At 56.2% G+C, this 20969-nt stretch overlaps 1 protein-coding gene across 25 annotated transcripts in view; it reads right to left on the bottom strand.

Moving 5' to 3' along the window:
• The window catches only part of NCOR2 (nuclear receptor corepressor 2), a 253248-nt gene that overhangs the window by 28564 nt on the left and 203715 nt on the right, over positions 1-20969 (bottom strand). For all 25 annotated transcript variants that reach the window (XM_074606451.1, XM_074606465.1, XM_074606464.1 and 22 more), the window contains exons 19-25: positions 15893-16040; positions 13073-13628; positions 7807-7927; positions 6573-6810; positions 1698-1853; positions 700-839; positions 514-619 (exon numbers count right to left, since the gene is read on the bottom strand). In XM_074606451.1, coding sequence (XP_074462552.1) covers positions 514-619; positions 700-839; positions 1698-1853; positions 6573-6810; positions 7807-7927; positions 13073-13628; positions 15893-16040 — 1465 coding nt within the window. The remainder of the gene's footprint in view (positions 1-513; positions 620-699; positions 840-1697; positions 1854-6572; positions 6811-7806; positions 7928-13072; positions 13629-15892; positions 16041-20969) is intronic.

The following is a 20969-nucleotide window of genomic DNA, read 5'->3' as shown; positions in this document are numbered from 1 at the left end:
CCTGGGAAAGGCCCTGCTGGGTGCTGCCCGCACCAGGAATGGGGCTGGCCTTGAAAACCCAGTGCTGGTTTATAACAGGACCCACGCACATCGGGAAGCAGAGCCCGGCTCCCCCCTCCCCAGACTCAGTCCTGCTCCAACCCCTCCTGCTGTTAAGAAATGCTTCCAAATCTGCCGACTAAACACTTTCTTTGTTCACTTCAGGCCATTTACTCTTTATCCTACTGGCCTGGGGAGCGGCAATATATTTCCTTCCTTCGATCACAGTATTAGCTGGAGGGTATTTATAGGCTAGGATGCCTCCCTGACCGAGCTGCTGCTTTCCTATACTGCACAAATTTAGCTGTCTGTGTCTCTGCTCTCCCGACGGAATAATCCTTTTATCCTCGTAGCAGGTTTCTCTGCACTCCCTTGCCATACCCTGTGCTCCTCCTTGCCCCTACACCGCTGGCAAGCTTGCTCCCTGCTGCTCTTGGAGTACATGCAGAATTCTCTTCTCTCCCAGTTCCTTACCCAGTTTCTTGGGATCCATGGTCAGCGGCAGGCCCATGGTGATGGAGCCGACGGGGACCTTGGCGTGCTCGGAGCTGTAGGGCGTGTGGAGCTGGATGGGCATGCCCTGCGGTGCGAGAGGAGAGGTCAGGAGCGGCTGCCGGTCCCTGCCAGGCATTCCCCGGCTGCTCACACCCGATACCCTACCTGGGAAATGGATCCGACGGGTCTCTCCAGCACGGAGGGGTGCTTGGTGGAGGAGATGAGGGGAGGAGGGTTGGAGATGCTCGCTAGTCTCTGCAGCCCTGAGCGAGAGCTCTCATGCAGGTTTAGCGGGATGGGGTGTCCTGTGCGGAAAACACAAGCGTTAGCAAGACCGAGGGAAGGCAGAGTGGCTGCCGTTATCGGAGAGGAAAGGGGCAAAGGAGGGAGCAGGGGCTGGATGCGGTGGACTGGCCGGCAGTGAGCCTGTGCTAGGATCCAAGTCACACGATCATTTTGGAAAGGACTGGAATAGTTTAAATTACTGCCTTGTCCCCGCTGCAGCCAGAGGATGTGCTGCGCCCAACTTGTCTGCCCTCCAGCTGGAGAGAGACAGTGCAGCGAGGGCTAAAACCTGCCTGACTTTGCAAGAAAGCAGGGTAGGGAGCACCTACACTCTTCTGTGACAAGCCATGTCAGTGGTGCCCGGGGATAGGACAAGAGGTAATGGGCACAAACTTGAGCATAGGGAGTTCCACCTAAACGTGAGGAGGAACTTCTTTACCCTGAGGGTGGCAGAGCACTGGAACAGGCTGCCCAGAGAGGTGGTGGAGTCTCCGTCTCTGGAGACATTCCAAACCCACCTGGACATTTTCCTGTGCAACCTGCTCTGGGTGACCCTGCTCTGGCAGGGGGTTGGACTAGATGATCTCCAGAGGGCCCTTCCAACCCTATGATTCTATGATTCTGTGTCCCTAAACCCACCCCAGCCAGAGCTGGGAGACTTGCCTGGCCACCTTCAGAACGCTGCATTAGCAGCAAGGGAGCCCCGTGCCAGGCCAAAGCAAGGCGTGAGCAGGTTTCTGCTGAACCCTCTCTCTCATCCCCTGCCAAAAAGCTGATTTAAGAGCATGACCTGTGACACCGGCTGCAACCACAGCCTCTGTCCTCAGCCCCAGGTCAGGACGGAGGGCACACGCCACGCAGCAGTGGGTTTTACTTGCCTGGCGGGTTATACTGAAACAAGTGGGGCTCAGCCTGGGGAGAGGTTTTTATCACATCCCGGGAGTAGGACAGGACAGGGGGCCAGCACGAGGCAGCCGCTGGCTCCGCGCTCAGCTTCTGAGCCTCTGCGATGGACGAGAAATGCACGGACTTTTCTGCAAGGGAAACAGAAAGCAATCAGCTCGCCGAGCGGTCCCCGCGGGCACGGGCAGGGAAGCCAGAGCCAGCTCCCGGCCAAGTTCAGTCTGACCTGGCCATGAGATGAGGGCTGAATTCCCCATCCAAACCAAAAAGAAAAAGCTTCTGTCACTGCCTGCATTTGACAGCCTTCATTTTACTCAGATGCTTAAAGCGCAGCAGGGAGTACGGATGTCCATGTTGGTGACTCTGCCAGTGCTCGCTGCCAGCTGGGACCTCCATGGACATCCCACCCCACCCAGGAGAGACGGCATTCGGCGTGCAGCCAGAGCAGCGGATAACCCCAGCAGCCCATCGCTGGGACGAGCGCAGGGTCCAGCCCCTTGCCAGAGCTTGGCCACACGCAAACTGCTGCTGGGCATGTCCTGCCTGTGCCACGGCTCCGCATCAGCCACCATGGCAGGGCTGGGAGAATCAACGACGATCCTACCAAACTATTCACTGAGGTTAAAAGCAAGAGACGTCAACATTGGCATCCCTTTGGTGTGCGGGGGACATCCAGCAGGCACCAGCTCGCTGGTCTGAGGTGTACAGACAGGCATGGGGCGCCCGGGGAGCCCCAGGTCACTGCCAGGGACCACTGCACACTGAGAACAAAGTCATCCCCACGTCACGTTGCAACGTAAAAGCTGACCGCTCTTAAAGGACGGCTGCCAGCTACAAACCATTTGCAGGCTGTGGGAAGTAGCCAGAAATAACGGCATCAGCTTCTTTGACAGCGAAGGAATAACGCGCAGTGCCTGAAGTGACCAGATGTTCTCCAAACACCTGGGACAGCCTCCTGTACGAGACTGTCAAAGGCAAAGGAAGATCACGACGGGCTTTGCGTGACGATCCGATGCCTCTGCGGGGAGTGGGGTGGCTTTCTGGTCCTCTGCACGGCACCGGGGCTGGGGGCAGGAAAGCTTCCTCAAATTATCTGGCTCGGGGTACACTGGATGCCAGGCTGGGTTCACTCTGGCTATAAAAAGGCTGATCGGAGGCCAAGAAGTGCCTAACGATGGAGGAGTCGTGCTGGAGACACCTGAACCCTGCCACGCTCTGCAGGGTGCCAGGGAAAACAGGGGCTTCATCTGCATCTGCTCCATCCCAAGCACATCCTCAGGCTTTGCTGAGCAGATGAGACAGCCTTTTCTGGGTACATTACAGGCAGGTTTGGTAGGATTTGCTTGTAATCGATAAACAATTTTGCACTGCCCTTCTTCCCCAGACCCACCTGCATAACGTCCGCATTGACCAGAAATTAGCAACTGTGCAGTAAACAACAGCAATCACAAATGAACCCAGACTTTAACCACCAATTTTTGATAAAAATAGATGCCTGAATCCTGCTAAGACTAATAATAGGGCAAGTAGATTATCGGAGGCCCAATTTAATGAGGCTTTACTGCATTACCATTACTAATGCTCAGTGTACTCAGAAGCTGGGAGATTATTCTTGTCCCTTTCGGTGAGAGAAGAAATCCATTATCGGCACACAGAGGTGTCCAGGCACACACACCGCTGCAGCCCGGCGGGGCCGGACCTCAGCTGCAGCCTCTTCTCTCCCCACACTGGATCCCAGAGAGCATCCCTTCATCCTGCCGGCACAGGGGAGCCCAGGCGCATCTTCCAGACCGACAGGGAGTCCCTGGCACATCCACACTCCCTGATTTTCTCCCCTTTAGCTCAGCCCCGCTCGACTCTGCTCGTGCGGGGGCGAACGGCGCTGGGATGTCCCGGCTGAAGATCCTCTCCGATGCCAAGGCACTGTCATCAAGGCTGCGTGCACCCTGGATGGCTCTTGGAGAGCCCTGTCCTCCTCCCCTCCCCGTGGGAGCCCTCCCCTTCCCTCCCTGCCTCTCCAGCCTGTGAAATGCGGCCAGTTCCTAATTGCCCCCGCATTAGAGGGTGGCTATAACTCAGCCGGCTTTTGATAAAATAGCACTTACGCAGGGAAGAGAGAGTTCCTATTACCGTTTATCAAGCCCCTGGAATGGGAGCGAAGGAGTCAGAGTTTATATGATCCGTCATCCAAATTAATGCTCTTGGCTCCCCATCGCCTACAAAGGCCAAATGAAACACAACTAAATCAACACAAAACATACCGCTGGCTTTCAAACCGCCAAGCGACAACCAAAGATATGCCCGACGGCGAGTCGGCAATGGGGAAAGGGATCCGTCTACCCGTCAGTGAGATCGGTGAGATCCAGGCAGGGCTGCCTTCCTCTGCCCAGCCCCTCGATTACCAGCTCGTCTTGGAAAGCAGGGGAGGGGAGGGCAGCGCTCAGGAAGGTACGGCTCGGCTGGCCGCCCTCCAAGCCGATACGGCCCCCGCCAGCGGCTGCGAGGCAGCCAACGCCTCGGCCAGGATGTGTACAAGACTTGGCTTTGAAGCGGATCCAGAGCGGTGCGAAGGATGTCGATCTCTGGAGCGGCTGCAAGAGTTCAAGCTCTCTTATCGAGCGGGGGAGGAATGGGAGTACCTGCTCCGGCAGAGCTGGCCCCTTGCTAGGAGGCGGCACGGGGCTGCTCGCCTCAAGGCTTTGCAGGCTGGGCTGGACTCTCCCGTTTAACGCGAGGCCCACGTAGAGGTGGTGTGGCAACACGATGTCTGCAGTCTGGACGCCTGCCACTTCACTGGGATGCCTCGGAGAGCAGGGGAGGGAAGGGACATACACGGATTTGCCAGAACTATCTGGCTATCTCCCCTCTAACCCCTGATCCACAGCCGGGATGTGCTCCAAGAGGCAGAGACAGCACTGAGCAGCTGCCTGAGTCCATGCCCATGCTGAAATCAGGGCTTTGGGGGACTTGATTTCCACCCTTGAGGTGACTCTCATCACAAACCTGCTAGTTTTCAAATGGGAGATGCATTCCCACCACGAACACGGAAGACCAGCCTATGGTTCCCTAGGGTCTATGTGCAGCCCAGTCCCACACTGGTACCCAGCAGACACGCACAGCCATGCAGGGTTTGGAGATCACACAGCTGGAGCCCAAGACCTGCTGAGATGTTTGCAGGGGTACAGGGAGCCATAATTAGTTTCATTAACACAGAAGATTCAGAGCACTACAGAGGTGTGACAGGAGGGAATATAGTGCTTTGCAGAGAACAAAGCCATAAAAAATCCACCGGGGTATCAAATCCTTGCATTTAATAATGGTGCCAACAGGTTGCAGAACGGCACAGGTGATCTCCAACCCCTAAAACCTGCCTCATACCTCACACATGCAAATCTGCCTCATCTCCTCATCCTCCTGCGGCTGGGAGGAAGCTGGAGCTGCAGCACTGGGATGCTGGTGATGCAGAGCGCCGGGTTCGAGTGCTGGCTGTGCCACCCAGCTCAGCAGGAAGGTGAGCTGTGCAAGACCAGATCCGCACAGGATTACTGTGCGGGAGGAGACCAAACCGGATCACGCACCGCCACAGGAGAGAGCTGGAGGGAAACTGTTCCGCCTGGGCGGCAAACACGAGCACAGCAGGACAAGATCAGCTGGAGATGGGACTTCACAAACAGCAACACCACGACTTGGGGGGGAACTCCCTTTCTTTCAAGGCAAGCAGTCACCTTCCTTGCTTATATGCAAAATATTCTGGAGGTGTGATGCACACATGGCGCCATTTATTGTTAAAAAAAATAATATAATCTGGCCAAGTGCCAGCAACCAACTCTTCTTGCAAGCACATCACTCCGTCCAGAAGGACACGACAGCTTGAAGAATAAATACCTGGGCCTGGACACTGCAGAGCAGGCTGCTAAGATCCTGGCTGCCGGAGGGCGAACTAGTACAGCAATTCTCCAGCAAAGATCACAGCCCAGGTCCAGTGCAGATCTCCCTCATCACTGTAGTCTCACCCACTTTCCATCTCCACCCATGAGCAGGTAATTTGTGCAGCTGCACCCATCCCTGTGCAGGATCCAGCAGCGGGAGACATCGCGCCCACCCAGCCCGACTTCCCTGCACCTCTGACTGTGCCACTGGTGACAGCATCTCATCTTCACACGCAACTGAGCCGCAGGCTGGCTACGAGGGGCAGGGACACAGACTCCGAACGGGAACAGACTCTGACACTCGGATTAAAAACACATTTAGAGGATGGTCTCATCAGGACTTCCCGTCTCTCCTTAACCTTCATCCCCAGGTGCTCGAGCTAATAACTCTTCAGATGCTCTACAGTGGGAAACTCTGAATTGCTCATTAGGCAGCCAAACCACATCAGAGCTATTCCGGGGAGAAAGCACTGGGAATCTTTACAGGAACCTTTGGACTCCGAGTCACAGTATTAGCATTGATTTTAAATGAAATAATGGTCCCCGCTGAGCATTAAAAGCATTCTTTATAGAAAGCCAGCAAGGTAGAAAAGAGCCATTGTACCCGGAGCCCTGGCATGCCTCCAGGCCCCTTTGCTCTCAAGTGAATGGCAGAGACGCTAATAAAGGCAATCTTCACCTCCTCAGCGTTCGACACTGGCCCGGTGTTTGCTGTAGGCTCAATGAGACATGATGTACTGTCTAATGAACATGGGAAATTAGCCATGCCTCTCTGGTCCTGCTTCAAGATGCTATTAAAGAGCTTTCAAGGGTTGAAGCAAAGCTTCCACCTAAGAGGAAGAAAGCTGCCGGCTGCGTACAGCTGCACACACCGGGCATTTCTCTGCGGATAAACATGCACCACCACGTGCACACCCCTACCTTCCTTGTCACCAACAGCGGGGCTCCGGCTCTTTCCCCTGGGACTGCCGCTCGGCTGCTGCTGCTCCTTCTCAGCCTGCTGTTGCTGGGCCTGCGATAGCTTGCTCGGGGGCATGTCCTCGCGGGCAGACTCGTGGGCTTTTGTGATCTGCTGCTGGTAGAGGGCCAAGGCATGGGGAGGCACCTGAGGCTTCACACTTCCACTCTGCAATATCCCCTCCGAGAAACCTTCGGAAATCTGCAAAGCATTAAGAATTGGTGACACTCGCCATGTGCTGTTGACATCCATGACAGTCTTGGAGACATCAAGATGCAATGAGAAGCACCTGCCCCACACCATCACTGCAAGTCTTACCATCCCAAACAGGGCGCCACAGCTCACCAGCCGGACGAGACTGAAGTCCACAACAAAGAGTATCAGTTTCACGCTGGTGACACTACAGGAGAGCCTCGGACTTTTAAAACCTCTAATCTATAGTTATGTGCTTGTAGCTTTTACCAGAAGTTACATTATGGCAGCCACATCTTAAGCTTTAACATGGAAAGCTGGAAAAGCATCAGGAACAGGTCTTTCCTGAGTCCCCTGAGTTTTGGGTCCCAAACCCCAAAAGCAGGGATTTCCTCCCTGCCCACCCTGCACTGCTGCTCCTCTGGTGCTGAGCCTGGCGATATCAGGGTGCTTTTTGTCACAGCCCAAGCCACCGCACTAGGAGGAACCATCAGCCTTGGAGAATACATGTTCTTTCAGTACACAGCTATTGGGCAGCCAAAAAGGGGGACCAAACAGAGCTTCTGGATGAGGAAGAGCACGAATGCTTCTTACGTGGTAAGAACCAACTCAAAAGATGAAGAGAGACACAAGGCTGAGAAGGTGCACGCTTGCTTTTTAAAGCAATGGGGAGCAGCAGTCATGTGGCAACAAGAAGCTTTTTCTGTCCAGACCTCCCACTACTTTCTGATAAAAGAGCTCAAGGGACATCCAAACATTGCTGGCAGAGTCGCTCCTGCAGCTGGGGACACGCTGCACACAGAGAGCACCTCACCTGCTGGAGACCTCGCACCGCCCAGGCCCAGCTCTCTACAGACCACGAGCTTGGCCATCCGCAGGGCCAAGCACGTCCTTGCAACCCTGACACACGTGCCACGCAGGGGACGCAGCCTGATGGAAGAGCGTGCATAAGGCACACATGACTGCCGCGCTCCCAGTCTTGTCCCTCTCCGGCAGGGTACTCACGATGGGAGGGATGGCAGCAGCACGCTGCTTCAGCTGCTTCAGGTCCAGCGGCTTCTGCGGCGAGGAGTTCAGCCTGGCGTCGCTGGTGGCATTAAGCAGGCTGGGCCGGGGGGACAGCAACCTGGACACAAAACACGCATGTCAACCAGGCAAGCCTATGGACAAGCTCCACATCCCATTGTTCCCCCACACCCTACACGCTGACAAGCCTAGAGGACATCCTCGTCATCAGAGAGGAGCACGCTGGACTTGCTGACGGGACTCGAGGCTCTTGAAAACATCATGTGCTTGGGCTTCCAGCCCTGCAAGCTGCTGCCCTGGCCCCAAACCTGTTTAGATAGCAAAGATCTCAGCATCCACCATGAGGATGCTTGTCTGACAGGAGGCTGCTCAGCAGGAAAATCTGCCGCGTTGCCCAAAGCATGGGGGACCTGCAGCCACTGGGGAGGTGTCTCAACCTTGACCTTGGTGGGCTGAAGGTGTCCCCAGGTCATTTTGGTCTAGGAGGGCAGGCGCAGAGAGGAATGCAACCCGGCCCAGCAATGCCCAGCTAGCAACTGGGGCAGCTTTGCCACAGGATGAGGCTGAAGGGTGGCGAAGAGCAGGATGGGATTCAAATCCTGCTTGTCAGACAAGACAACCCTTGTGGGGCTCTGTGCTCAAACAAGACCTTATGTCCAGCTCAACAAGCTCTCGTGCCCTCTTTCCCTCATCCCCTACGCTAACTATTTCTAGCACACCTGCTGTTGTCCAGAATAAACCCGAGGGAGAACTGGAGCCCAGAGCCAGAGCCGGGAGTTACAGAGCAGGGTGACCAGTTCAGATTTCATTTGGGCATCACATCACTCTTCGGAGCTCACACGTGGCGCTCGCCTGGCACTCCGGATCAGCCTCATTCTCCTCTTCAAGGACTCTATTTATCAAGGTGCTAAAGCCTGGGCAAGGAATCACGTGCACTGAGCTGGAGCACTCGGATCACTTGAAAGAGGAGAGGCTGGATTTGGATGGGATTTGGTGTTCAGCCCAGCGGCTGTGCAGCCCTGCACCCTCTCCATTTGCTCTTCCCCTTGGCTGTTTGACTTGCCTGCTAGACACTCAGATGGCCGCACCGAGCCCCTGTGCACACAGTGCGAGGTGGGCATCTCCATGGTGCCACCAAAATGGGATGGGGATGGAGGTGTGTGAAGCCCATGGGTCAAACCCTCAGCGTGTCCAGCTCCTGAGCTCGTGCTGAGACCCCGGGGACCACGTCTCTCGAGGCCATCTCTGCTTTCTCTCCCTCCCGACTCCAATTTGTTGAAGCCAGTTCATAGTTTTCAAGCTTTACAGCTTGATTTGTTTATTTTAGCTGTTATTTCACTGCTCTTTTCAGCCTATAAATTTCAAGGTCATTCCATGCTCACCCTTGGATGAATAAACAAGCGTGGCGGGGCCACGTGCAGGGAATACACTCATCAACGGTGCTGGGACTGCCCCAGCCCTCGCTCCGCGCCGTGCCTGGCATTGGAGGGGAAGGGGACCCACCTCCGGATTGGGACCAGGGTGCTCCCGTTCGGCACCCAGGGGAGATCAGGCGAAGGGCAGCAAATCGGAGCTGTTCCCCAAATAACCTCAATGATGTCTGCCCACGGGACCACATGGGTGTTGTGAAGCCATGCTGTGGGGGATGTCGGGCTCCCGCCAGGGTGCAATACGGCAAGGACTGCTGAGACACGTGGCTGGGGACAAGGACACCCAGCACTTGCTCCGGAGACCTTCAGGCCATGCTGAGCTGCAGTACTGCTCTTCTGGGGCTGCCGAGCTGGGCAAGGACCGAGTTCACAGCATGCTCTGCAGCCCTGGCCCAACTCACCCAGCACTTTGGCCTCTGATTTTGCCCAGAAGCAGCCAATTTTAATTTATTTTTTTTTTCCCCACTATTTTTCAAAGAGGGCAATTTTCTTCTGGGCAAGCATCATCTAGGAGGCAGGGCAGCCAGTGCAGGTTGCCAGCACCACGTTGGCTCCTGGTGCCAGCAAAGAGCTTCTCTCCTGCCACTTCACCTGACGCCAGTGCTTCCAGGCCAGTAATGTGTCACCCCGGGCCTGAGACGGGTCCAGCTTGACCAGCAAGTGGGGTCCTGCCAGCCCTGGCAGAGCACCCGCCCCAGCAGCTACCCCACGCACTCGCGGCACATGCAGGGATGCATTTGAGTACCCTTAAGGTCCCTTTAAGTACACTTAAGATCCTCAGGTTTCCTAAAACCCCCCAGGATCCTGACACTTAGGAAGCCAGAGTCAGCATTAAATACATCAATATGCAAATTGCATAATTTATGCAGTAATCTCCCAGCAGATCTTGCACCGGCCACAGGCCTGTCTGCTGGGTGCTGTGCTCTGGAAGGCACCAGTTGAACAACCCTCAGCATCTCCTCTCCTCTCCACCCGCTGCTAAACTGGGGCCTCCCAAACCCAACCCCCAGTCCCTAAACATGGGTGATGGTGTTGGGAGGGATGGAAAAGGATTTGAGCAGGAAGGGGTCGATACACACACAGATGAGCCTCGGCAGTGTGGAAATGTCCCCTCCCAGGCATGAAGCTTTGGGGGTGACCAGGACACTGCGTTCCCCAGACTCCTGCCATGAAGACAAGGACCAGTTTCATTGCCAGATGAGCCAAGGCACCGATACGTAACCCAGCCAAACGCAATTCCTTGCACACGCAGTGGTTGTGCAAAGGTGATGGCTACCAGACTTCCCCAATGGGCTCCCACAAGCCAGGGCCACGGCACCAACATGGAGCTGGCCCGGCACAGCCCTCACACCTACGGCTGAGCCGGTAACCGGGATGTGCAGCCAGGGGTGGCTCGGTGCAACGCTTACGGGCAGACATCTCCTCTCTGCGCTGCAGGTCTGCAGCGGGTGACCGTGCATGGCCTCCCTTGTGTGTTCCTGTCTGGCGTGACCTCCCACTGAACCGCAGTCCTGGCAGCGCTAGCAGCAGCCCTCTCGCAGCACACGCTGCATGGAACCACAGACCATTAGCTGCCTTCTGCAGCTTTGATGAGTTAAGGCTGTGTCTCCTTAGCCTGGACTTGTCTTTGCTAGTGCGAACCACAGGAGGACCCGAGAAAAGCTGCCCCTACATCTCACGCCAACCCTGCATCCCTTCCCTCTCGCCGCGGGGACACCCCAGCCACCCTCCGTCCCCTTCTGGGAGATGCTGCAGACAGCTCGGTGCTTTTACAAGTGCAGGGAAGAGCACCCACGCCCCGCCGGCGCTGGGTGGGCGGGCGAGCATCGGGTGATGCGGTGACGGGGCGGCTCACGCGGCATCTCAGCTGCCTCGTCCTGCTCATCGCAAGTCACGCTGCAGCAGCGGGGCTGCGGTACCTGCCTGCGAGCCAGCAGCCCTCGGCCACTGGGAAACGCAAAGTAGCAAAGCAGCAAAGCTACACCGGGGAAGGGCACAGAGTCCCTGCTGGGAGCACGATGGTGCCGAAACTTCTGATCTGGCTGCAGACTGACCCCGTGGGTGCTCCCGGGGTTCCCAGGCTGGGAAGCACCAGGCGCCGGCATCAGCTGCAGCTTTTCTGTGCCAGCAGGCTCTGCTATCACCCGCGCTTCACCACCGCACCGGGTAAGAGGAGTGGTCCGTGAGCTGTGGGACGCCTGTTTAATGTTTAATATTCCTGGAAGCTGGTAACTGTTTGACAAGCGAGATAGGCACTGACTCAGCAAGGAGATGGGGATGAAAAAGTTGTTCCCAAGACGACTTGCTCCTTCACTACTGGGAAGTCGGTACAAGCCGCTGCCGTCCTGTTTTCGGTTGGGTTAATGTTAAACTCGAGGAGCGCAGCCCCGCTGGCCTCACTCTCCCTTGCTGGGAGGTTTTCTCCCATCTGGGAAGGAGGAGAGGGTGGGGAGGGGTGGTGCTGGACTCCGGCCACTGCTGGAGAGGAGCACAGCAGCCAAAAGGCCTCAGCCCCACCATGGGGCCGGGGCCAGCAGCATCCGCACCACCCCTCAGCATCGTCAGCGCTGCTTCCAGCTGCTCGGCAGCGAGAGGGGCTGCTCCCCCGGGGTGGCCGGCCAACGCTGAGGATGCTCCCACACGAGTAGCACTCACCCACTGGCTCCAGCATCCATCACAGGGAAAGTGTGGAGGCCGCTAGGGGTGGTGGAGATGCACGATGGCTCCCCACCGCCTCATCCTGCTTTTTTTTTTTAAATAGCCCCATCCACAGCGCGGTGCACAGCCCGCCTGGCCTGGCAGCACCTGTTCTGTTGCCAAACTGCCCCCTGCAAGCCCACGGGAGGCATGTGGGGTGTTTTATGCAGGGTGCTGGCCGTGGGATGCCATCCTCTCATCAGCCCAGCTCCAATGCGGGAAGCAGCGGAGGGACCGCCATCCCTATGTGCAATGGCAAGGCAGACTCAGAGGTGCCTCCTGACCCAGGAGCCAGCGTGGATGGAAGCAGGAGCCACTAGAGAAATCAGTGCTACAAAGACGCATGTATTCATACATATTCTTTAAAAACCAGAAAACCCTGACCCATTTGTGAGGCTCTTGGGTGGGGAGGGCTCTGTGAGAAGAGCTGGAAAGGAAGCAGGACGTTTCTCCTCCAAAGAGTCTCGCATTTCCCCTCCCTGTCCCAAGAGCCACCCATAAAGGGTCAGAGGTGCCTTTGGCCAGGTGAAGGGCTCAGGACTGCAGCAGCTCAGGTGAAGACCTGGTGGTGATACCGCAGGAAAGCTCACACCATTCTCCTCCCTTTACAGCCAGGACAGATAATTTACCCCTATCGATGCGAGCAGCATCTTTGCCGAGGAGCAACTCAGCACTGGGAACGTGTCCCTGAAGTGAGTTCTCTCCTGCCAGCACCAGCTCGGACAGAAACCACTCCCAACCCCGGACGCTGGCAAACCAGCCCACGCCTCTGCACAACTCCGCTGTCCCCAAGGGCACGTCCTGCTCCATTGCATCACCCAGATGGGCTGCAGCCAGCAGACGCAGTGGCTCTGCACCCAACACCTGCCCATGGTCATTGCCCAGTAGCACCTGTACATTGGGACACGGCACTGCCCGTTGTGTCATGGCCCCTCTGCAAGCGGTGGCCAAAGGGTCACAGCCACATGGGGACACAACCGGGCACGTCCCTTTGCCTCAGGGAATACCTGAGTGGTGATATTCCCAAGAAAGAGCACACGTGGGCACCGTGGCACACAACGGAGAAGCTCATCTGGCCCTCGAGCCGTGCATTTGCCCACCTCGCTCCCCACTCCTACCTGCTCTTGTCCACTGCATCCTGCTCATCCATCTCATCTGCGCTGCAGGTCGCGCTGGAGTCGCTGTCGGGGTTCACCCCGGGGCCTTTACTGCCTTTATGACTCTCCTTCTTCTCAGCCTTGGGCGTCCCCTCCGTCCCCGCTGTCCCTCCGCCGCTGACGCCGCTTTCCGCCTTCTTGTCATTCCCCTTGTCCTTCTCCTGGCTGTCTTCACTCTCCTCCTTCTTCACCTCACTCTTGCAGGGCTCTTCGCTCACCTTCTCCTCCGGCTCCTCCGTTTTCACCACGTCCACCACCAGGTCCTCCTGCACCTTCTCCTCGCTGCTGGGCGGCTCGGGAGCTGCCTCCGGCGGAGGGCTGGCAGCAGGAGTGGGGTTGGCGGGGGGAGCGGTGGGAGCGTCGGGGGGTGTTGGAGCCTCTTCCAACTTGACTGCCGGTTCTGCGCCAGAGTCACCTCCTGGCCCGGGTGGTGCCTTGGCCCCGGTTTCGCCTCCTTCTTTGGCTTCAGGCCTCGGCGAGGGAATGCTCTCAGTGTCGGAGCTGTTATTTACTGCAGCTGAGAAAAGGGAAGAAATAAAAATAAGGATCAGCCCGAGATTCTCGCTTCCCATATCGCTGCCTCCGCCCCCTCCCATGGGAGGAGAACGCCCTCGTTCCTCCGAGGGGGAGATGATCCCGGGGCTGGGAGAGCTGCGCCGGAATCCCCAGATCCAGAGCCTACTAAGCAAAAGGATGCTCTGGGGGACCCTGCTTGCCCAGCACGACGACTGTTGTTAACCCCCACCCAAAGGCAAAACCGCACACCCAAATGCCTGGAGACCAAGTGACTGGGAAGCTGAATTTTAAGGGAAAAGCCTGGCTGCTGGCTGGGTCCGCAGGATAGGACCTGCTACCTCCTCATCCTCTCACCCATGGCTCTGGATCAGCTCTGCTCCCCCAGGGCCAGGCACCTCGCTGGCACCCTGCTCGCTGACTTACGTCGCCCGTGTCCCTGGTTCTGCCACCCCCGGGGCAGCTGGGAACCATCCCAAAAAACCCTGCGTGTTTGTTGTTATTTAAGCCGCCAGTGGCAGAAGAAAGGAGGTCAGGGTCGGTGAAAGCAAAGCGCTGGCAGCGCTGCGGGACAGGTTAATTATTACATGGAAAGGATCATTCTCAGATCTGCCACCAACAGCTTGCAGTGAGCTGGAAGCACAAGTGTCCAGGCACCGCTGCAGACGAAGGTGCTGCCGAGAGATTGTTTCTATGGCTGGGGAGAGGATCGTTCCCTCCAAGCCTTGAACAGACAAACACGTCCAGGGCCAGGAGCACCAGAAGACTTCCACAGTCCCACCTCAGCACATCCCTGATGGACACAGCTCCATGCTCATGCCCAAAGGCTTCCTCCTGGGCATCCCTTGACCTCTCTCTTTCCACAGCAGCATGGACAGCTTTCAAACGCCGGCAAGATGAGCAGCACGGAGGAACTGTGTCCCAAGAGCCGTACGCTGGAGCACATCCATCCTTCCTTGGCACAAAAACGTGCCACGCTCGTCTTATGCCTTTCTTCAGCTCCGTAGCCCACCCCGGCAGCAGAACAAGAGACGAGGCTTGGAGCGTAAGGCTCAGGAGCACGTCAAGAGATCCGTCTCTAATCTCAAAAATACATTGTTTCCTCTCAGGCACTCTTACAAAGAGCAATAACTACCTTTTACTTTGCGCCCCTGAGTCACGTATCACCTCGCACAAAGATTTACCTGGAATCTGCCTTTAATGAGTCACTCGCGATGATGATTTGAAAAGATTTCCCATTTCGAGTCCCATTAGCCTGGGTGCTAAGGCCAGGAACCAGCGTGGTGCCAGCACTGACGGTAAAGTTATTAAATTACTTTGACAAAAGTCAAATGGGGCTATTGTTGGAAAATTATGCACATTTTCTCCAAACTCGCTGCCGTGCTTTCTAAGCGATAAATAGCTGAAAATTGTCACTTTCAAGTTGTTTCCTTTCTTTGGTATGGCTGGGAGGGAGGAAAACGCTGCCTTAAAAGGGAAAGGAGGAGGAAAAGACCCGACAAGGTACCCCAGCCTCGCTGGTGGGAGACCGCGGCTTCCCCTGCCTTTGCTGGCAGCGCGGGCTCCACCGCCTGGGGCAGCACTGGCAGCGATGCCCTGACGAGACGGGGATGGGCATGTACAAACCTTAGTGGGTTATCCCTCCTTGAGCCCATGCTAAGCTCCTCGAGAGTTCACAGGGTTGGCTATTTAACCCTGCCGAACACACAGGGACCCCCCTTTGGGGGAAAACACCATGAAACGCAGTTTACAAGAGCACACAAGCGTGCCAGGCCCCGGTGAGCTGGGTGCCGTGGGAAGTGTGAGCTGATGGAAACTGGGAACCAAAGGGCTTGCTCTCCTCCAGGGAGAGAAGAAGCTGCTGGGACCAATCCAAGTTCCTTTACATGCAGCCTTGATGCAGGGGCTGCCGTGCCCCTGGGCCACGGAGGCTGCCGTAAGCCTCCCCATGCCCCCTGGGACCCCCGTGGGCAGCTGGCAGTCACAGCGGAGGCTGCCGGTAACAGAGCTCCCGCATCACACGACCTTCCCAAAATAAACATCCCTCCAGACAGACACGGGAGGAGGGCAGCGATCCAGGACACTCCTCGCCAGAGTGAAATCCAGAGGCATCCAAAAAGCCACCAGCACCTCGTGCTGCGGGATGCCGTCACCTCAGTGTGGCTTTGGGGTGACAGACGCAAGCCCCTGCCAGCATCTCCTGGTACTGGCAGCAAAGCCAGGAGAGCCGAGTGCGTCCCCCTCGCCACAGCCCCCCACCCGCTTCACCTTCCGCCTCCTCGGCCATCTCCTCCTCGTTGCCGCTCGTCCCCGACACCTCCATCTCCTCGTCCTCGGCTGCAGGAGGGAAGGCAGCTTCTTCGTTTTGAACGGCGGTGCCTTTTTTCTTCTTCCTCTTGGCGTTCCTTTCTTTCTCCTGGGGAAGAGGCAAACGATGGTGAGAAGGAGAGACCAGAGGGATGGGGAGCAGACAGCACCGTCTTGCTCAAAGGGCCGAGAGGGATGCTAACACCATCACGGTCCCACCGGGTAAACCCTCCGAAAATCAGTCCTCAGGACCGGACTCACCTGCCGAAAGCCTGGCAGCATGGTCCCACCTGGCCAAAAACTGACTGTCCTACAATGGCCAGCCCAGGTCCATGCGGAGCTCCAGCCCCAGGCAGCAGCACGCCTCCAAGGGAGGGGTGGCACTGACGCATGGACACACGGACAAGGACACCAGTGCAGAAGTGACCAGCGCCAGGCTGGCAAGATCCTGGTGGTCCCACGTTACGCATGTGCACGCATTCATCCTGCACATTTCCAGGGACTACCTCCACCTACGAAAACATGCATGGCCGCAGCCTGACGCTTGTCTGCAAATAACGAAGCTGATGCGCCAGATACGGCCCAGCCAATATTTTTGCGCACCAGCTTTCATGTCGCCTACGGCAGGTGCTGCCAAAGGACTTTGACTCCCATGCCGGGGCGGCTGTCGCCAGTGGGGACACTCCGGGTGGCACAGCATCCCAAAGGTGAGCTACCTGGTAGCCCATCCTGCCCTGGGAGAGCCCTGTCCCTGCTTGCCGGGGCACGTGCTGCAGCCACGAGGGCACGGAGAGCTGTTCCCTCCCGCCGGCCCAAAGGGAAAGTCTCGGCTTTGCTATCGTTTCCTGCTCTTGTTGCTTGAGTAAATATTACCAGTAGGAACAGGCCCATCATCTCCGGCTCTCCCTGCAAACCCCACATGAATGACGTGTGTAGGACGTTTATTTACATGGATGAAGAGATAAAGCCGTGGTGGAAACGTTAACTTTGCTGCTGGATCTTTGTGCTGGGAAGAGCTGATCCCCCCCCTTCCCCCCCCCGCAATTTTTCAATCCTTTAAAAAACTTCCAGATAAAACAAACAAATACAACTGCCTTCTGCTTGGAAACGCTGCTTGCTCAAAATCTATTTTTATCAAACTGGGCAGAAGAGAGGGGAAAAAAAGGCACTTGAGAAAGGGCTGTGTGAAGGCGCGGGGAGGCGGCAGGAGGAAGGCAGGGCTCTGCGGTGCCCCGGCCCCGGCCGGCAGCAGCGGTGATGCCCCGGCACCGCCAGCGCTCGCGCCTCTGCCACGGCAGCGATTCAGCAACCGCACGTTTCTGTCTGAAGCAGCAGTTCCCCATCACGCTAATGCGGTGACAAAGCGCCGACGTTACTATGGCAAAGACTTCTCTGCCTCTTACTCACGGGTCCGTGACTCAGCCGCGGGCAGGAGCAGGCTCCTCGCTGGGGAATTAGCCGGGAACCAGCCTCTGCCTCAGCATCCTACTTGGCCACAGCCCGGGCTCCGGCAGAGCGGAGCAGTGAGATGCCGGGGGCACCATGGGTCCCTCTCACGGCAGACCACACTGCTGGTATTTAGGGAAGATGACGTGAAATCCAGGCAGCAGATCCTGGCTACGTCTAGAGATACGTTCCAGCCACCACCTCACCTCTTATAAAGCCAACAGCTCTGGTCCCCTCACGCAGTCTTGCTCCCGGCACCCTGCCCAGGAACGGGGTCCCTTCCTGCTCTGCCTCTGTAAGCGGGCACAGGGCCCACATCTGACACGGGATCCTAACCATGACTGCAGGACATGGAAGAGTCTCTGTGAGCCATGCCTGGGACCAAGTGTTCCCCACTGTCACAACATTCTCTTAATCCAAGCGTTTACCAGCGAGGCCACAGGAAGGTGACAGGGCCGTTTCCTATGGGCACTCTGATGCTCATTTTGTGCTATACCAGCCCAGAGGGTTCCCGCTTTCTATCCGCCACCAGGGATTTTTGCAGGAGCATCCAGGACTTGGTGCCACTTGAGTGGTCTGCCTCGCCAAAACCACTGCGGAGACACGCTCTGTGCAGCTAGGACACCAAACCCTGCACGAGGGGTCACTCCACTTCTGCTCCTCCATGCTGTCCTCCCGGGCACCTGGTCCCCAGCCAGCCCCATCACGCTGACTCCCAGCCTGGCAGGGATGGGCAGCTCTTCCCCTCTTGCCATCCCCGGCACTGGGCATTGCATCCCACCACTCAAGTTCACCTGCACCATCTGTCTTGGAGGAGGAGAGGGAGATGCCACCAGCCTCGAGTACAACATCTCTCCAGCTTCTCCTTGCACTCACCACCTGACGTGGCAGGAACAGACAAAACAGCTTCCAAACCAGGCTACCATGTGGTAGTGAGCCATGACACGGAGCCATCATTATGGGTACCTCCCATCAGCATCAGCCTGTCCTACAAGCAGGACCAGGCAGTCCCACAGTGGTGTGATGTAGTGATGCATATTTGAGACGGCACCAGGACTAAGTCTAACCACAGAGTGAGTCCCGTGCTCTGCCACAGGAGCAGCCAGCAGCAACAGGAAGGGGCAGAGAGGAGATCCCACAGTGAGGAGGGTCCCAGTTCCCCATGCCAAGACCAAGGTTCTATACCAAGGCAAGGCAGACGTGTTCACCTTCTAGAAGAGGCCACCAGGCTGTCTTCCTGAAGCAGCTTTGCCGTGCAAAGCCAGCACCACCCAAAAAAACCAAGGAATTGCAGAGATGTTGCTTGGAGGGGTTCAAAAGATTGGTTCTCCAAGCAGGACCAGCACCAGCTCAGGAGATAACTCGCCCATCTTCGTTGCACAAGCCAAATAAAGCCCCAGCAGTCAATAGACCAATGTGACACTGCAAAGAGGTCCTGGTGAAGATAGAGCCTAATCTCCAACCGCTAACAAAAAGAGCGGCTCTGAGGACGCCGTGTATCCCAATGCCCTGCTTTCTTTAAATGCCGAGATTAGAGAGCGCAGTGCGCAGAAGGTCAAGGCTAAGTGACGCTGATGCCTGGGACACATCCGAGCCGCTCGGCAGTGAAACCAAACACAGCCGGGCAGATAAAGCGAAGCCTCAAGGTGGCCTGACCCTGCCCCAGTGGTAACAGGCTCCCTGTCCCGTGGTGCAGCCGGCTGGCACGGACACCCGGATCCAGGGGGGTGCTTGCAGAGGGAGGAGAGTGAGGATCTCTGGCATCCAGCCCCATCAGAGCCGGGGCCGCAGTGGGCTTGCAGAAGGCTCTCGCGAGCACTGAGCAGCTCTGGGAGAGGGGGAACGGGGCTCTGCGTGCTGACACAGCCCACCTGCAGCTCCCCGGCCCCTGTGTGCTCTTTCCCCAGGGGTGAACCTCTCCGGTAAAAGGATGGGTCTTCAAATTAAAACTCCAAATGCAGCACGTGGGAGCGTATGGACCATGCGGGCTTTGGAGAGGTGGAAAAGGAGCATCACCATGCCAGACATCTTCACCTGTTGCAACCCAGACCTTTCTCCTTCCTAACGCTGGGTGCTCCCTGGATGCTCTGAGGGAGGGTCCCCCTGTCCCCAGAGCTCCTCGGGCTCTGGCTAGCCAAGGTTCAGCATGCAAGGGGACAAGGAGCTGCTGAAATGCCCGGACTCATCCCACCCAGCACTGTCCTATTGTGGGGAATGGGAATCTCCTGCTTTGCACTGTGCTGTGACATGTTCTGGGGACAAAAGGACCTTGCCAGTCTCTGCTTCCCGTCCCACAGCGGTCACTGCTGCCCACCCATGACCTGCCGCTGCTGCAACCCAGTGTCACACCCACCTGGAAGAGGAGGCTACAATATTAATGAGCCCCATTTGGGAAACGAATGAGATCTGCTAATTAAGTTTACTCTCATTAAGCAAGAGGAAGAAAAGCAGAGCCACTGTGTTTCCCCGCACATCAGCAGCAATAGCTGTTGGTGGCGAGGTCAGGGAATAAATTGGGGATGTCACGGCAAAACTAGGCGATGCCACGCTGCCTCGCCACGTGCTTCCTCCACAGAGGTCATGGCTGACTACTGGGTATAGGATGAGATTTGGAGGCTCGGTTTGCTCGTGAATATATTTAGGAGTCAGGAAGGAAGGTCTATGGCAATTTAATCTCAGTTGTTCTTTGATTTTGTTCAGCTTTCTGGCATCTGCTGTTGCCACAAAACAATAGAGCACAATAAATAACAGCTGAACGTTCATTGTTCTTCTCCACAACCGAATCCCATAGCCTCCAATGCTCAAAAAATAAAATGATGATGCTGATATAAACTGCAAGTGAGAGTGAACAATTAGACTGGAGAAGTCTAGCGGCTGCCTTGGAGGGACGGATGCGGGGAAAAATGTGGTTCTGCAGAAAAACACTTCCGTGATATAATTTCTGAAACATTAGGAAGCAGAGTAAATTAATACACAACGGCTCCACTGCCAGCTAAGCTGTATGATCTTATTTCAGATGCTCCCCAGTAATGAACAATGATATCTTTATAATGTAACGTTTTATATTCGGAGGGCTTGATGCACATTTCATTCCAGTCTTTATATCTGTTTTGGGGTCTTTTATATAGTTTGTTTGCTTTGTTTCTAAAAACAATTCAGTGAAACATAGGAACACAGGAGTGTCTCTGTGCGTAGAGAATTAATAAAAAAGAATCGCCGATGTCTTCTCTTTCTCTCATTCCTATAGACTGACTAGGATATTAAATTCCTGGGTGAGTCACTGAATGTTTTCCTGTCTTTCTTTTTACTCTTTCTGTAATAGCTTGCTTGGAGAGATTCCTGCATTGAACATTGTCCTTTGCATTTTCAAAGCACCCCTTGGGGGTTTAGCCATGTGAATTCTATTAGCCAGAAACTGGGAACCCCAGGATACTCTACAAATGAAATAATTATAATCCTTAGTTGCTCTTAGCAGTCCGTCCTATCTCCAGAACACCAAACAAACCCCACTTCATTCACACCCTGGACCGCATGCCAGAAAAGCATCAGTGTTAGCCCCTTCTGATGGGGAAAGCGAGGCACGGAGGGATGT

This window comes from Larus michahellis, chromosome 13 (assembly GCF_964199755.1).
Source record: "Larus michahellis chromosome 13, bLarMic1.1, whole genome shotgun sequence".
In the NCBI taxonomy this organism is placed as follows: Eukaryota; Metazoa; Chordata; class Aves; order Charadriiformes; family Laridae; genus Larus; species Larus michahellis.
This window is presented reverse-complemented; position numbering and strand designations above follow the sequence as displayed.